We start from the raw sequence: 18690 nt of genomic DNA, 5'->3' as shown, positions 1-18690 counted from the left end.
TTGATCACAGAGGTGCAGGCAAAGAGGCAGGCAGTCATCTGGTTGCATCTCCTCCGCTGCTGCCATCGCTTCACCCTCCAGCTGAAGTGACTTTCAAGAGATTTAAAGGGCCAGGACTCACCACCACCCCCACCCCCTACCCACCCCTACCCCAACCTCACTTTTGCTTTTCCCCTTTTGGGAGCCAGACATTAAAGAGGACATTAAAAAAACAGCTGCATGTACAAGGAAAATGAGAAAGTGGCCATGAATGCCCAAGGAAAGGCTCTAGAAGAGACATAAGAAGACACTGTTTATACCTCAGGATGATCTCTACACAGAACCTACAATAATAAAAACAACAAAAAATAGCAAACCCTGGGGAAGAGGGAGAATCCGATTTCCACAGTTGCACATTTTAGATTCAAATGTCCAGTGTTTCACAAAATATCACAAGATACACAAACAGGAAAGTATGACCCATTCAGAGGAAAAAATTTCAGCAGAGTCTGTCTGTGAGAAAGATTTAATGGCAGATCTATTAGACAAACATTCTAGAACAATGGTCCTAAAGGTGGAGAAAGTCAAGAAAAGGGCGTATGGACAAAATGGAAATACCAACAAGATGACTGAAAACCTAAAAAGAAATTCTAGAGCTGAAAATACCACAACTGAAATGAAAAATTCACTAGGGGGATTCAAAGGCAGATTTGAGCAGACAGAAGATTTCCTGAACTTGAAGATAGGACAGTGGCAATTATCCAGGTTGAGGAACAGAAAGAAAAAAGATTGAAGAAAAGCGAGCAGAACCTAAAGAGACCTGTGAGACACAATCAAGTAGACCAACATATACATTGTAGGCATCCCGGAAGGAGCCCGAAGAAAGAGAAAAAGGGGCAGAGCGAATACCTGAAGAAATAAAAGGCTGAAAACTTTCCAAACTCGAGGAAAGACATGAGTATAAACATCCAAGAAGTTCAACAAACTCCAAGTAGTATGAACTCAAGAGACCCACCCTGAGACCCATTATAATCAAACATTTAAAAGACAAAGACAAAGAATGAATCTTGAAAGCAGCAACAGAGAAGAAAATCATCACATAAAAGGTATCCTCCATGAGAATATGTACAGATTTCTTATCAAAATTTGTAGGCAGAAGATACTGGGTCAATGCATTAAGAGTGCTAAAAGAAAAAAAACAAACCATTAACCGAGAATCCTGTATCTGGCAAAACTGTCCTTCAAAAGTGAGAGAGAAATCAAGACGTTCCCAGAATAAACAGAAGCTGAGTGAGTTCGTGACCACTAGATGTGCCCCACAGTAAGTGCTCAACGGAGTCCTGCAGGGAAAAATGAACGGACACTAGACACTACCTCAATGCCGTATGGAGAAATGAGTATCTTCAAAAGGTAAGTATATGGGCAATTATAAAAGCTAGTATTATTGTAACAATGGTTTGTAACTACTTTTTTCTTAGCTAAGTGATTTAAGAGACTATGACATATAAAGAAAAAAATATTACTGTAAAACCAGTATTACTGTAACTTGGCTTTGTAACTCCAAATCTTGTTTTCTACATTACTTAGGAGACTAATGCATTTTTAAAAAGTATGTTTTGGGACACACAAGGTATAAAGATGTAATTTTGTGGCATCAACAACCTAAAGGGGGAGGGGACGGAGTTGTAAAGGAGCAGTTTTTCTGTTACAGAAGTTGCACTGCTACAAATTCAAATTAGAGTGTTCTAACTTTACGATGTTGATTCCCATGGTAACCACAAAGAAAACTGCCATAGATTACATGCAAAAGGAAATTAAGAAGGAATTCAAACATTTCACTTAAAAAAATCAACTATAAGCAAGAGACAAATACAGGAATGAGGAAAAAATATAGACATTCCACGTGCTCTATAAGCTATAGGACATAGAAAACAAATAGCACAATGTCTCATCTAGTGGATGAGATGGAGACTTGCCACCTTAGCAAGAAAGAATAGGATGATGAACCGTGGCCTGAGGACCATTCATGAGCCCCCTTATAGGAAGAAAAAGGAGGGGGAGGGAGCCCAGGCCCCCAGAAGGCCTTGCTGCTGGGAAGGGGGCTCTTCTCTTCTGCCAGACACAGCTGGCTCTGCTGACCATCGGAGGTTCACAGCCAGCAGGGTGAGGCAGGTGGGAATTGAAAGGCACCACATTACAGGCACTCAATACATACTAGCTGAATACATGAGTGAATGGCCTTTCTACACACATGCAAGTGAAAGGCTACCAGGAACCTGATGCAGGCCAGCTGAGTTCCTTTATGCATGTACTGTGACCATGCCAAGCCAACCTCTTCCAAACAGCCTTGTTTGCTCCTGCTTGAAACAGGGTGCCCAAGCAAGGTCACCTGCTCTTCCTGGTGAAAAAAAGCAGGAGCAGCGAGCACAGAAACCAGCTGGGCCTTGGGTACTGTTTGCAGTTACAGAACTGCAGGAGGAGCCCATGACCTCTCTCCTACCCTACATTCTGTATGAGGCTAGAAGCCAGGCTCCCTCTCCATGCAAGGACTTCCACCACTTGGCCATCACCAAAAGTGCAGTAAGGCACTGGCAAAGCTAAGGACCTACCTTCTTGGACTGTATAGCTTTCATCCTTGATGAGCACGCACTTACTCGCTTGCTGGGGATCATGAGCACAGGGGTTGAGAGCCTGGGCTGTGAAGTCAGACAAACCTACATTAGCACCTGCCTCCCTTGCTTAGTGTGTGCATGTGTGTGCATGCCTGAAGGTGAACTTGAGCAAGCTATTATCCTCATGTGCAAAATGGGGCGGACTTGTAGGACCTACCTCATAAGGTTATTATGGAATAAGACAGCATAAAGTGCTCAGAGCACTAGTCAAATTCCTGGCACACTGAACATACTTCATAAATATTGAATGCCATTGTTACCTTATGCTCTGACTGAATCATGCTAATGAGAATTTTGACGACTGGCAGGAAAAGTAATAGTAAAAGATTAAAATTTTATGGCTTACCTCTTCTTGGCAATGAGTTGAGGGCCTTTTAGGTCTGCTTCCCAGAAACAAGATGAATGACTCCAACTGAATAACAAACCCTTTTAAAAGTTGGGTCTTTGTTTTTTCAGTAAGATTGAAAGTTATAAGATGGTAAAATCCTTACAAGTAATTTCTGATTACAGATAACTTGAACATTTGGCATATAACGCGAAAGAAATTTAAAGAATTAGGTGGCATTCCTATGACAAGACCCCTCTGGTCCCTAATTACATCAACGTGGTCTCAGCAATGAGACCAATAAAAACGAAAACTGGAATAGGACTGTCCAGATCATCTCATTCTATCAGTACAAAGTATTCATTCACTTCGCCCGTCAACATACGAACCAACCGGAAAAAAATCCCCATCCAAGGTGAATTTTCTTTTTAACACTTTACTACTGAAAATTTTAAACATTTACGTAAGTCGAGAGAGTTGTGAACTGGATCCTCACCACCTTCAACACTTGTGAACATGCTGTTGTTTTTAAGCCACAGAGGATTATGGTACCTTTTGTTTTTATGTTTTAGTCATTTCAGGCTGCTGTAGCACATTCCCGCTGCCTGGCCCCCGTGGTGGGGAACACTGATGCCAGAATGTGTGTGTCTGCTTCTTTGGACAGGTTATCTGGAAGTCATGGATGGTTTCTCTGCGCCTGGAACAAGAAACAGTCCTCCCAAGAGAGGTGAGGAACAAGCACACAGATTCCCTGCTGAACAAGCAGCAGTGGGGCAGGGGAGTGGGGGGACGACACTCGGGGTGCATGCGGCAGTGTCAAGTTGTCTCAGGCAACTGCAGCTGCTCCTTCCTCCCTCTTGGCACTAGAGGCCCGGCTGGTGAATGTGAGGGGGCCCAGGGGTTTGCAGCAGCCCCCGCAGAGCTGTGGTGCAGCCATGGGGCCTCCTGTCTGGGGGCCACGTGGTCAGACACTCTTCTTATTCTATCCGGGGAGTGTCCCAGAGTGGAACCCATGAAGGGTGCATTGATTTGTTCACTCATTTAAACGTGTCTGCTATGTGTCAGAAACAGCTTTAGGCTCTGGAATAGGAAATGAATAAAGCAGCCTGCTTCTGTGGTGTTCAAAGGCAGATGGGAGTGGATTCTAAAATGAAGAGTGAGTTTCTCAGGGAGGCCCGGCACTCAGGGCACGCGGAAGACTGGTCCGTAGCAGCTGGCTCACACCCTCAGGTGCAGGTGGAGCCTGGGAGCCTTGTGGGGTCAGAAAGTCTGCCTGGGGCTTGAGATGCTATACTCTCCAACAAGTGAGGATGCAAGGAAGGGGTGTCTTGGTAGCTAAGGGGACAGCCACGTCGGTAGGAAACAAGGGCACAGAGGTGGTGGTGGAGGCAGCATGTGTGTGTTGGACACAGAAAGGAGCACCAAGGAAAGATTGGATGGGTCCCAAAGCACAGGTCCTCTTGGATGACTCAGGTCCACAGCAGTGCCATCCCTAAACAACCCCCACTGGTGACACCCATGCTGGTCCCTCATGCCATAGTTGCTCACAAGGCATCAGGGAGCTGGGGTTCTGCGGGTCCTGTACCCCAACAAAGGCACAGCCTTGCCAATAGTGTCAAGCTGGTAGGTCTTTGCCAATCTGCGGTAAATGCCTATAGAAAAATTCACAGAACAAACTCGTTAAGTTCTCACAAGGTTCTTCGAGTGTAGCTACCCTTCTGGATAGCGGAGGATCTCTGGTCTGTGAAACTTCTAGTCTAGAAATTGGTTGAAGGGCCATGTCTCTCTGAGGGTTGAGGGTTGCTCAAGTCGGGCCTGTATTCACTAGATCTGACATAGGGTTTAACTATGCAAACCAAGCAAAGATCTAGTGGGCAGTTTATCCTTTTCAGCCCCAGGCACTTGGTGATCAGTCACCCCCCGAGTTATCTGGGGGAGGGCCATTCTGATGGCCTCACTGGCCCTTCTGCCTGCTCTGGTCAGCTTCCCGGCTTTGCCACTAAACTGGCTCTTCCTTTCCCATTTAAGCCAGGGTGCCTGTACTAGGTTCCTATGGCTGCTGTGACAAGTGACCACAAGCTTAGTGGCTTAAAAACACAGAAATCTATTGTTACAGTTCTGGAGGTCGGAGCCCACAGTCAGTGTCTGCAGGGCTTGCTCCTGCTGGAGACTCCAAGGGACAATCTGTTCCTGGCCTCCTCCAGCTTGTGGGGGCTGCAGGCTTCCTTGGCTTGTCACAGTATCTGCACCTCACCTGCTCTTCTGACTACCTAGGTGTAAAACCCTTCCCTGCCTCCCTCACCTGCACAGCCCAGGAGAGTCTCCCCATCTCAGATCCTGAATTTAATGTCTACAAAAACCATTTTCCTCCCCATATAGGGTAACCTTCACAGGTTCCAGAGACTAGGATGTGGCCACCTCTTGGGGCCATTTTCCAGCCGACTCCAGAGCCCACTTCGCGATAGGAATTTTTGGCATCTCAACCTCATTTGGCCACTGAGTTTAGGCTCCTAGTAACCAGTTGCACCAACAAGTGGAATCTGTCCTTTGTTTAAACCAACACAGTATCCATAAATTCAGCCCAACTCAGTATTATTTTATTCTGTAGACTCCTACACTCAGAATCCATTCCTCCATTTGTTCCCCTCATTTTTGCCGACACGAATTAGTAAAGGACTGGGTTCTTTTCGTGTGGAAGCTGTCTTTCCTACATCGACTTTGTTATTGGCTAATTCACGTCTGAAAGCAGTGGTGGGGTGGGGGGAGCATAAGAAAATCTGCTTCCTTGGGGAAGGAAGGAAGGAAAGAAGGGCACAGGAGCATCGGTGGGGTGTGAGTGTTGGTGAGCCCAGTGTGCTCCGAGTCTTTCAAAAACTCCTAAGTACCTCCATTCTGGTACAGAGGCCATTCTTTCCACATTATTGAACCAACTTTCACATTTTGTGGCTATTTCAACCCTGTGACTATATGACAGTTTATTTTACCACTTGCATAGCAACTCCCAGGTCTTATGTTTTAAGCATTTAGATGTCTTGTTTGCTGTTTTGCAGTCCAATTCAGTGCTGTTAGAAATCGCCATCCTATACCCACAATCTTGCACTCTTTTTGCCTTTTACACTGTTCCATGGTGGTGGCAATATGATTTCCGCAAACCTGACCCACAATGGATAGTTGATTCCAGGTGACCACAGGTGATTAGCCATTTTCCACCACAGGGCTGGGCTGCCAGATTCTTATTCCTGGATATTAACGGTATTTCTCCTCACGCCAGTGTTAACTTCTTTCCCCAGATTTCCTTGTGTTAGTGTCACCTGTAACTTCCTCCGTTTATCCATTTTCCTTTGGAGTTCTTGGTTTTAAGCAACAGAAATCAATCCTAGCTGAGTTAAGCAGAAAAGGGAAATCACTGGAAGGATTTCAAGTAGCCCAGAGAATGAACAAGATGAGGCTCAGAACCAACGGACAGGGTGGGACGCAGGAAGCCACACTGGGCCCCTGGGGAAGCACCACTGCCCTCCCACTGGGTGCCGTTATCATCACCACCACCACCACCACTTCACGCTGCTGCCTTGGGTGGCCCCAGATTGTGCCTCACCTCTGCATCATTCCTGAACCAGGGTCATGGGGTTGAGCTCTGACTTCCTGTTGCCAGGGGCAAGGGATCCCAAAATTTATTCCTTCCAAATAGATCAGTGTACTTGCGGAGAAGATGATTAAAAAAAAAACAACAATCCATATTTCCTGTCCACACCTTATTTTGGTCCTTAGGCCAGAACTATTATAATTGTCTCTTCGTCCACTTATGTGGATTTCCCTGGCAAACAGAGAGCTCAGTATCAGCAAAACTCTTGTGCTTCGTAACCAGAGCATGCAGCATCTGTCCCCGGCATGACATACACACCCAGAAAAGTGTATCTTCATTGAAGGAAATGAAGTAGGGGTATAGGGTGTAGGGCTGCCCTGGGCAGGTGAGGGTGTTTGTGGTGTGAAAGGGAGAAGATGTGGCCCTGTCCCTTATTCCTAGAAGGTAGAACCTGTAATTCACCTCTTAGAAGAAGCAAAAGAGGGTTACTGAAATGTGTATTAAATGGAAATGCTTAGGTTCCAGGAAGACTTGGAGGACTTCATATTTTTCTAAATATTTGTGGGTTTTTTTTTCAAGATTTTTATTTATTTGAGAGCGAGTGCACGCACACACGAATGAGTGGAAGGAGAGGCAGAGGAAAAAGGATAAGCAGACTGCGCTGAGAACAGAGCCCGAATTGGGGCTCGATCCCCAGGACCCTGAGATCATGACTTGAACTGAGATCAGGAGTCAGACACTTAACCGACTCAATGACTCAGGCACCCCTAAATATTTCTTGTTTAACTAGCAAAGTTTCAAGAGGAACCATAGCTTTACCACATTACAACCTATCAGTTGGTTCTACATTACAACCTCAAGCCTTCGGGTTGTTTCTTTGCAGCTATTTATAAAAGGAGGTCATGGCTGTGCACTGCGTGGCCTCTGGTTCTTACAGGAAACACGGTGGGGTGAAGAGGATCTCTTGAGGCCTCAGAACCACCTGGAAGATGAGAGCTGGGCCCTAAATTACCACAAGTTCTTAGGCAGCGCTTGGGAATGTGCATTTCTAACAAGCCCCCCAGCAGCTGCTGGGGGTGGGGTTTCACACTTATTGCTGGGCAAGCAATGGGTTTCCTTGAGGTGAAAGCTTTCTCACATTCACACAAAACCAAACCTGTCCATCAGGATCAGATTTGACAGCAAGTAACAGACACAGTCACTAAACAGCTTCAACAACAAGGAATACCCCTTCACCCAACAGGAGTCCACAGGGGGTGGGCTTCAAGGGTGAGCCGGTCCCGCGGTTCTACCACTGCAGTCAGGAGCCTGGGGTCCGACTCCCCTTGGGCCTCCTTGGCCACATACAGGACACAGCGGGTCTGCCCTGTTGCCTCTCTGCACTGACCAGGGATAGCCAACCCTGCACAGGCCCGGAGCAGACTGGCTGTGCCTGGGGGCAGCACTGATCAGACGGGGGCAGGCTGCCAGGGATTCTGTTCACAGGAAAGCAGGTGACAGGGGTCACAGGGCTCCCTAGCAGAGGAGACAGAATACGTATCAAGTGTCTGTTACTTTAGGTGACAGTTTTTGCCTAGAATACTGAATCTCTCCATGTTATGTTTATGGCAAGATGACTGTGAAAACAGATTAGTCCTGGATTACGGAGAGCCTAATGGAGGAGACTTAAATTTTTAAAAAAGTTGTTCCTTTGAGGATCTGACAAAAGCTTAACAGAGACTATAGACCAGTCCACAGAATAAAAAACTGTATGACCTGCTTATTGCTAACATGGTGAGACTAAGCTAGGGAGCCCGTGGATGGCCAGAGCAGCAGCAGCGTCACAGGACCACTCAACATGGATCTCAGGTGAAGGGTTCCTGATTGATCTAGGGGGTCCGGTTTTGCCATTTATGACCTGGAAGACTTGAGAAAGACCCTACCTTTTTGGGGTTTCTGCGCCTTGTGTGTTTAAGGAAGGGTGTGAGCCCTGAGAAGTCAGGGGCAGTCTACTTCGCTCACTGCTGTAGGCTGGACACCTACAAAAGTGCCACCTTCCCACACAGGCGTTCAGTGCAGATGTGATGAATGAATGAATACACGTCCCAGAGTGATAAAACTGCCTTCAAAGAGCTGCTGTTGGACTAAACGTGAAGAATGTCATTAAGGTGAGAGTCTATCAATTCCAACGAAGCAAAGTTGGAATTCCTTAATGTGACCATCTTTTCAGTGGGAATATGGCTTTATTCCCTTTGTGAAGAAGCCCAGGAACTTTTAAAATCAAGTGACTTCTTTTGAGAGTGGGTGGGATTGAGTTGGCCTGTCATAACCTGGTTTGTCTTGTCTCTCTCGCTGATATTTAGGTCAGATGTGGAAAGTGTTTGGGAAAGAAGTATTGGATTATTCTCTGAATTTCTGTCAAGGAAAATTTGATGTTAGTTGGCATGCCTGACAACACAGTCCTCAGATCTTCTCTTTTCTTGATTTGGAGGATATTGGACAGCTGTTGAAAACCTGCAAAAAAATCCCAAAAGGTAAGGCCTTAAAAAATACATAGGTGTATTTTTTACTGGTAAATATTACACAGAATTTCAAAAAAAAAGGGCATGATTTAGAAAACCTTAACTTCATATGATGACAAACACTGGATCTGGGCAATGATAAAATATGTTTTACCTACAGCCTAAGAAACTGGTTAAGTTACTGCTCAAGAGGAAAAAGCACAACAGAGAAAATGATAAAGTGGTTATTTGTAAAACAGAAGGTCAGCAAGTATCACACGCAAACCTATTCTAGCAAAAGGAAATCCATCATGCTGCATGTCAAGGCAAATGGTGTTAACACATATATTAAAGAAAATGTTAAAAAACAGTACTAATATAGTTTCTACTTGAACTTAAGCAAACACTAAAAACAGAAAAAGAAATTGCATGGAAATCCCTAAATGCTGGTTTCACCAGTGTCCTTCAATGAGAAACTTGGCAATTTAACAACGACCCCGAGGGAAAGAATTAGTTTTCAAATTCCTCATTTTACATATATTATTTCAGGTATTTGTATATATTTGGTAGTAAGTTTTGAATTCATTTGGAATGAGAAGCAATGAAAATCTATTTTTGTACATAATCATTATTTAAAAATTAGAAAACAACTAAAAATCATCTTAATCCTACCTGCAATTACTATTAAATTGTGGTATATTTCCTGTATTTTTCCTAAAAGCTTGAGTATTTTGTATTTGTACTTCTTAACCTCCACTGGTTTGTTCTCTGTACTTAGGAGTCTGTTTCTGTTTGTTTTTTTTAGACTGTACATACAAGTGAAATCATTTGCTTTTTCTCTGACTTATTTCACTTAGCATAATACCTTCTAGGTCCATCCATGCTGTGGCAAATGGCAAGCTCTCATTCCTTTTTGGTGCCTGAGTAATATTCCATCATGTGCGTGTGTGCGTGTATCACATCTTTTTTTTTTTTTTTAAGATTTTATTTGACAGAGACACAGCGAGAGAGGGAACACAAGCAGGGGGAGTGGGAGAGGGAGACGCAGGCTTCCCACCGAGCTGGGAGCCCGATGCAGGGCTTGATCCCAGGACCCTGGGACCATGACCTGAGCCGAAGGCAGACGCTTAACGACTGAGCCACCCAGGCACCCCTATATCACATCTTTATCCATTCACGGATGGACAGTTGAGCTGCTTCCATATCCTGGCTATTGTAAATAATGCTACAATAAACAGAGGGGTACATCTTTTCAAATTAGTGTTTTCGTTTTCTTTGGTAAAATAACCAGCAGTGGAATTACTGAATCATATCGCATTTCCATTTTTTATTTTTTCAGGAACTTCTGTACCATATTCCATAATGGTTGCACCAATTTACACTCCCACCAATGGTGCACGAGGGTTCCCTCTTCTCCACATCCTCTCCAACACTTGTTATCTCATCTTTTTGATTCTAGCCATTCTGAACAGGATGAGGTGATCTCTCATTGAGGTCTTAATTTGAATTTCCCTGATGATTGGTGAGGTTGTGCATCTTTTCATGTATTTTCTTTTATTTTTATTTTAAGATTTTCTTTATTTATTTGACAGAGAGACACAGCAAGAGAGGGAACACAAGCAGGGGGAGCGGGAGAGGGAGAAGCAGGCTTCCCGCGGAGCAGGGAGCCCAATGCGGGGCTCGATCCCAGGACCCCGGGATCATGACCTGAGCCAAAGGCAGACGCTTAACGACTGAGCCACCCAGGCGCCCCTATTTTTTATATTTTTTAAAGAGATGGTGCCTGCTGGCTTTATTTATTTTAAAGATTTTATTTATTTGACAGAGACACAGCGAGAGAGGGAACACAAGCAGGGGGAGTGGGAGAGGGAGAAGCAGGCTTCCCACGGAGCAGGGAGCCCAATGCGGGGCTTGATCCCAGGACCCCGGGATCATGACCCGAGCCAAAGGCACTTAACGACTGAGCCACCCAGGCGCCCCTTCATGTATTTTCTTTTAAAGATTTATTTGTCAGAGAGAGAGAGAGAGAGAGAGAGAGAGAGAGAGAGAGAGAGCGCGCGCGCGCGCGCGAGCACCAGCAGGGGGAGCAGCAGAGGGAGAGGGAGAAGCGGGCTCCCCGCTGAGCAGGGACCGCCGCCAAGGTGGGTCTCAATCCCAGGACCCTGGGATCACGACCCAAGCCAAAGGCAGACGCTTAACCGACTAAGCCACCCAGGTGTCCCCTTTTCAAGTATCTTTTGACCACCTGTATCTTTGGGAAAATGTCTCCTCAGGTCTTCTGCCCATTAATGAAATTGTTTGGTTTTTTTCAGAACTGTTTATATAATTCTTTATATATTTTGGATATTAACCCCTCATCAGATATGTCATTTGCCAAGTATCTTCTCCTGTTCTGTAGGTTGCCTTTTTGTCTTGTTGGTTGGTTTCCTTTGCTGTGCAGAAGCTTTTCATTTTAGTGTAGTCCCAAGAGTTTATTTTTGCTTCTGTTTCCCTTGCCTGAGGAGATGCATCCACAAATACGTTCCTAAAGCTGATTTCTACGAGATTACTGCCTATGTTTTAGGAGTTTTATGGTTTCAGGTCTCACAGTTAGGTCTTTAATCCATTTGGAGTTTATTTCTCTGTGTGGTGTAAGAAAGTGGTCCGGTTTCATTTTTCTGCCTGCAGCTGTCCAGAACCCAGCACCATTCATTGGGAAGATCATCTTTTCCCCACTGAGTATTCTTGCTTCCTTTGTGGTAGATTAACCGACCCTATACTTCCACATTGGTACACATCTTTTCAGACATTTTCTAGCACAAACATCCAGTGTGTTTAAACTACTATAGCACATCATGCACTTCTAACTTTGTAACACACTGTGCACATTTCAGCGTCATTATTCTGCCAGCCAGCCATCTCCCATCTCTCCTGTTACAGCAGGGTGTAGGGAGGGACAGCTGGTGTGCTTACTGTCTTTACCTGTGCGGGTCTGTCTGTAGGATGTCATGTTAGGAGTTCAAATGCTGGCTGTGAGGATATTTCCATTTTATGTTTTGATGTGGCAATTTTGCCTGAGGAATTTTCTAACAAAGGAACGACCAAATCTTGTTGGGATGCTCCAGGAGAGGGGAGCCACCACTAGGTTCCTTCCTGCACCTTCTCAGTCCTCAGGTTTCCTGGGACAGGCCTGTCTCAGTCAGCTCCACCACCATTAACAAAATACCACAGATGGGCACCTTCAGACACAGATAACTTATTTCTCACAGTTCTAGAGGTTGGAAGTCCAAGATCAAGGTGCCAGGTGTTTTGGTTCCTGGTAAGGCCTCCCTGGCTTGCAGATGGGCACCTTCTGGTATCTCCTCTTACAAGAACACTAATCCTATCAGATCGGAGCCCCATCCTATGGCCCCATTTAACACTGATTACTTCTTCATTCCAGATACAGCCACATGGGGGGGGGATGGGGGGTAGGGTTAGGGCTTCAACATGTGAACTCTGTGGGGACAAAGTTCAGTCCATAGCAAGGCTTGAGTCTGAGTATCATGGTTTCTACCATCTGTGAAGACATCCAAGAAATGCCAGCAGTTTGGTAGCCAAACATCTCCTACGTTGCCCCTCACAGTCTGATACCCAGACATCTCCTACATTGCCCCTCACACCCCAGAGTGTCAAATCAGTTGCTCTACTTTTTGGTTCAGAAAAGTATGGTCCCAGTGATGTAGGAAATGGCTACTTTATGCAAGTGTAACCAGGTAATTATATGTAGGCACAAAGCTCTCAGTTTGGCACCCTGACATGACAGTAATTTCTACCATGACAATAAATTGTTTTACTAAAAATGCTATTATTGTTGAAAAATGCCACTCCTCTACGGGACAGACATCTTTTATTGCTTTGTGATACAAATTATTAATATAATTATTTTTTCATTTAGATGTGTAACAGTGAAGAATTTTGGGAGAAATTTAAAACATTACACGATAAACATAATTTTGATACAAAGATAAGGAGGAGCACTTACAAGAAGCTATTAGCTTTCCACCAAAATGCAGCCCAACAGAAGCTCAGAGAAGACAGCATTTTTCTAAACTTCACTGAAGTGACAAAATTTTAAAAATAAAGATTTAAAACTGAATTTTCACATAACAATTACTATCATTAGTCCTTGCTATAGCTGGGACTGTGTTGAAGCAATCAACTGGTGGATTTAAGTAGGCTAAAAAACCCTCGACTTTGAATACTGTTCTGAAAATAAACTTATTTTCTCTCATTTCTCTTTTGCTATTAACACAGATCAAATAGATCAAATACCTACTTAATTCTCCACTTTAATCTCTGACATGTCCTTAATTTTAAAGATAGGAAGAGAACAGAAAACAAATCTACTTACAGTGGAGATAATTCTTTCTCTTTTCATCAGCGTTTAGAAGATAGATACAAATGAGAATTCCATGACAGAGGCGAACATAAAAGATCATTTCTCATGGTGTGATGTGAAGAAGCTCACGCTCTTCACTATCCGGGTCCTCTACATGTGCAGAAGGACTGTGCCCAGAAGGGCCACCAGGCCACAGCCACACACCCTGCTGTCCTTGTGGAGATCTGGTCAGAGAACCTGCTGCCCCATGAACTGCCTCACCTTCCCCCAAGGGTCTCACTGTCATTTGACTCATGAAGTGGGAGATGATCACTCGGTAAGCACTATTATCAAGCAAGTGAAAACTTGTTTCCAAAGATGTAAATAAGATTCTTCAAAGTGCCTATTTCATGTCAGATTTGAGGAATTACTTCCAGTCAGCTGGTGTTTATATTTTACTGGCAAGACTGAGATCCATTAGAATACTGATAGTTAATGTTCTGCTTTGCTATGTTCACGTTTTTTAAATATAATTATTAAAATTATTAGAGAGCTGAATAAAACCAGATTGGGATCTAAAATGAGAAACAATAGAAAAAAAAGGGGGGGGCGCCTGGGTGGCTCAGTCGTTAAGCGTCTGCCTCTGGCTCAGGTCATGATCCCAGGGTCCTGGGATGGAGCCCCGCGTCGGGCTCCCTGCTCGGCGGGAGGCCTGCTTCTCCCTCTCCCACTCCCCCTGCTTGTGTTCCCTCTCTTGCTGTCTCTCTCTGTCAAATAAATAAAATCTTTAACAAAAAAGAAAGTTTTGCAAAGCAAATATAGAAGGCAAACCAACAGGTGGCCAGCCCCACGCCAAACCCTCGGTCACACTGAGCACTGCAGTCCCTCCCTGTGATGTGGACTGCAACTCCCAAGGGGTATGTCCATGTGAAGAATATTCTTTCCTAACATTTCTACCATTTCTTAGACATGTGATTATCTCAGAAACCTTTTTTTCTGGCTAATTAGTAATAAAAACTTTACAAATATGAAAGCAGCTTGACTTTGCCAGCAACAGGTGCTAGACATCTCTAAACCTGTTTCCTAGTTTTATGAAAGGGAAATCATGTATGTCCTGCCCAACCAATCTTAAAAATGAGTCTAAGTCAAAACTAGGAAGTGTGTATGGAAGTGTTTTATATCAAGGTAACCCATTATACAATGTATTATTATTTTAAATCAGTAATCTCAAAGTGACTTCTGAGAAGCCCTGGGGGCAGATCTCAGGAACCTTTCAAAGAGTGTTACTACTTTGTACTTATTTTCTAGCTTTACTGAGGTATAACTGACAAATCTGTAACATTTAAAGTGTACAACATACTGATTTATAAAATGTATACATTATGAAAGGATTCACACTGTTACAGCATCACCTCACACATTTACTTTTTTGGGGGGTGAGAAAATTCTCTTAGGAAATTCCAATTATACAATACAGTGTTATCACCTACAGTCACTACCTTGTACCTAAGATCCTTGACCTTAATCTTGTAACTGAATAACCCATGACTTTCACTAACCTCTCCCTATTTCACTCACACCCTAGTCCTGGCAGCCACCATTTTACTGTTTCTAGGAGTTTGATTTTTTTTTTCCACACTGTACATATACACTATTCGTCTTTTTTGTCTGGCTTACTTCACTTTGCATAATGTCCTCCAAGTTTATCCACATTGTTGAAAATGGCAGGGTTTCCTTTTATGAGGCTGCATAATATTCCATTTTCTTTATCCACCCCTCCATTGTGGACACTAAGGCTGTTTCCATACCTTGGCTACTGTGAATAATGCTGTGACAAACATGTGAACAGATGTGATTCCACTCCCTTTGGATCTGTGCCCACAGTGGCAATGCTGGGTCATATGGTAGTTCTATTTTTAATTTCTTGAGGAACCGCCACACTGGCATACCATAGTGGCTCTACTACTTGGCATTCCCACCAGCGATGCACAAGGGTTCTCTTTCCTTCACATCCTTGCCAAGACTTGCTCTCGTCTTTCTGATTTTAACCACTCTGACAGGTGTGAGGTGTTATCTCCTTGGGGTTTTGATTTGTATTTCTCTGATAAGTAGTGGTGTTGAGCACCTTTTCATGTACCTGTTGGCCATCTGTGATGTTCTCTTTGGAAAAATGTCTATTTGGGTCTCTTGCCCCTTTTTATTGGGTAATTTTTTTTTTTTCCCTGTTGGGTTGTAAGAGTTCCTCACATATTTTGGTTATTAACCCCTTATTAGGTATGTGGTATGAAGGTATTTTCTCTCCATGGGGGCTGCCTTTTCATTTTTCAAATGGGTTCCTTTCATGAGAAACTTTTTAGTCCAATGTAGTTCCATTTGTTTATTTTTACTTTTGTTCCTTTGCTTTTCATGTCATATACTAAAAATTATCGCCAAGACTGGTGACAAAGATCGAATCCTCTGTTTCCTTCTAGGAATTTTATGGTTTTAGGTATTATGTTCAAGTCTTCAGTCATCTTCAGTCAAAGCCCAAATGAGCAGTGAGAACACAGTGAGATCCAGCCTGATCTAAGTAGGAGTCAGCAAACTACGGTCCACAGCCAAATATGGCCTGCTGCATGTTTTTATAAATAAAATTTTATTGGAACATGGCCCTGCCCATTCATTATGTATTGCCCAATGGCAGAGTTTATAAGTTGTAACAGAGACCAGAGAGTCTGCAAAGTCTAAAATAGTTACTACCTACCCCTTTTCCATCAGGGCTGGCTGTGCTGGGTCACATGGACCTCACTAAATCACAGCAAGTCCTTCTCACCCCTCCCCTGCCAAATTCTTGGAATTCCGGAGTCAAGAGCAAGAGCACAGCAGTGCCATGGGATGGACTATATGTCCAATAGTCAAACATCTTTAATGATAAATGAGTAATTCTCAGGTTTGTTTTTTCTAAGATTTTATTTATTTGAGAGAGAGAGAGAGAGAGAGAGAGAGAGAGATAGGTTCTTTTCTTTGTTGGGAGTTCCTCCTCCTAGTCATTCTGTTGAGGGGTGGTTGAGGGAATGTACAGAGTCCTAAATATCAACCACAATCCAGGCAAGATGCACCATCGAAACCGTGCTTGTGGAGATCCAGGTATATATTCTGGATATATAATATTATCTTTCTGCTTGTGGAGATTCAGATATATATTCCTACACCTCAGGCTGATTTCATGGGTGTTCAGAATGGTCTGGTAGATATCCAGCTAAATTCAGGGGCCTGGTTGAATCAGAGTCCCCTACTCCTCTGCCATCTTGCCCCCTCCCGAGAGAGACAGAGATAGGGAGAGAGCGCACAAGCAGGGTAGGAGGACAGAGAAACAGCCTCCCCGCTGACCAGGGAGCCCAATGTGGGGCTCGATCCCAGGACCCCAAGATCATGACCTGAGTAGACAGACACTTAACTGACTGAGCCACCCAGGTGCCCCAAATTCTCAGTTTTTTTGATAAACATTTCATATTTAGTAAGGAATAATCAACAAAATACTCAGGTAATTAAAGCTACATTTTGAAAAACAGTATTTTATTATGTAAAATTTGATACAGGAAAAGTACCATAACCTGGACTTCCAAATCCACAGCAACTAAAATTATTTAGTATGTGGTCCAAAGCATAGTGCCAAAAATACACTGTTTAAAAATTTCACTAACATTAAAAAATACTGTGAACGCATAATTACAGAAAGCTCCATTAAGTCCTTTAAAAATAAAACTGCCTCAGAATGCAAAAAGGAAAACCCCAGATGCTGTACCTGTTATCCCTGTCCCCAAATAATGCCCTTATGTTATCTCAGCAGCCCTTACATAACAGTGGTTATACACCATGAGCAGCACATCCATCAAAAGACTGTGAAAAAAGTCAGTGGCCAAATTGCTGAAGGGTCAATACTTAAAGCCATAGAACTTCACATAGTGGTAAGGCTCCTGTCCTGGGAGCTACAGCACAGAGATGTCAGAATGCTCACGACAGCATAGGTGTCTGGATCACCAGCTTGCAATGGCATAAGAGCTGCTCCCTTCCCTTTTTTAAACTACATCTCATACACACGCGTGATCCGGATCCTGACAGATCACTTACAGATGTGTAGAATGCAAAGTACAGGTTATTCCTACAACGTTTCAAAGTGCTTCACAGTCCACACTGGTATAATACTAATTTTTTTCCCTGTTTTAATCATATCTTTCTACTTTTCAAAAAAGATTACTTGTTCTGTTTTGTCTAAACAGTACATACTAGTTTATACTAAAAACAGTAAAATCTATGACAACTTTTCAATTTTTTAACAGGTTGCTTCTTTCTTAAGAATGGTTTCTAGATGTTTCTATGCCACACGTATATTTCTAGTTTCTGATTTCTTTAAAAGGAGTAAATGCACCTTGCGGGTTATACTCTAGGCTAATTGATACATTTCTGGAACGCCCTCTCTAACCCACAAAATGCTGAATGGGAGCTTCCCGTCAAACGTGCACGCTGACTCACCCTGCCTCTTCACTCTGCTGGGAACTGGACCGTCCCGAATCTTCAGCCTCACCCCTGCTTCCATCACGGCTCTCCATAGAGATCCCCCCAGCAGTTTCTTGTGCTCGGATGCGAGCTCCTGGCTGGTACAGCTGCAAGGCCGGCCGATCCTGCCGGGACAGAGGGGTGGGTTACCCTTCCAAAGGCTGGCAATACAGGAGGGAGCAAAATGTCTCTACTTCCAGAGTCTGATGATCCTCATTATCTAAAGCAAATCAGTCTTACAGCTAAAAATCTGCCTTTTTTCAGCACTATCTCAGAAACCAGGCATTTTGAGGTCAAAAAAAAAAAAGCCATGAAAAGGAAGACAGTTAACATTTAAAATAACTTGAAAGAAGGTAAAATTAGTATCTGGGAAAATGTTACGCTCAAACCCAGAACACCCCCAGAGCCAGTAGAACCATGGCATTCCCCTCCCAGGTGGAGAGATGAAGACTTACACACACATCTCAGCCCCTCCAACTCACCAGGTAGGGTAAACACGCAGCCTAAGACAAAGCAAGGCACAGCCCCTCAGAGGTGGCTTTTTAGGGTCATGAACCAAATAGTTAGTAAGATCTGTAATGAGCACTTTCCATGTGGGTTATTCCTGAACTGTCCTCTTCATCTGATTAAACTCTCAGAGGTGGAAGAACACAACAATGCTTGAATAAAGTGTGTAAAATACTACTGAACTGCTTCAGGACACTAGGATGGTGAGGCCAGTGAAGGACCAAGGGATTCTGAAGGTTAAGGATCAGGAGCAACAGTGGGAAGCCAGC

The 18690-nt window shown here is 43.7% G+C and overlaps 1 protein-coding gene across 9 annotated transcripts in view; it reads right to left on the bottom strand.

Moving 5' to 3' along the window:
- Window positions 1-161: 161 nt before the first annotated feature.
- The window catches only part of UPF3A (UPF3A regulator of nonsense mediated mRNA decay), a 38466-nt gene continuing 19937 nt past the window's right edge, over window positions 162-18690 (bottom strand). For 4 of the 9 annotated variants that reach the window (XM_028087316.2, XM_088021927.1, XM_028087317.2 and 1 more), the window contains 3 exons: window positions 17891-18039; window positions 6572-6790; window positions 162-6352 (listed from right to left, as the gene is read on the bottom strand). In XM_028087316.2, coding sequence (XP_027943117.1) covers window positions 6304-6352; window positions 6572-6790; window positions 17891-18039 — 417 coding nt within the window. In that variant the 3' untranslated portion in view covers window positions 162-6303. The other 5 variants (XM_088021930.1, XM_088021931.1, XM_088021928.1 and 2 more) reach the window with 4 other exon arrangements.

Source organism: Eumetopias jubatus, unplaced genomic scaffold, assembly GCF_037043125.1.
Source record: "Eumetopias jubatus isolate StellerSeaLion01/CBP00866 unplaced genomic scaffold, mEumJub1_p1.0 scaffold_3, whole genome shotgun sequence".
Classification (NCBI taxonomy): domain Eukaryota; kingdom Metazoa; phylum Chordata; class Mammalia; order Carnivora; family Otariidae; genus Eumetopias; species Eumetopias jubatus.
This window is presented reverse-complemented; position numbering and strand designations above follow the sequence as displayed.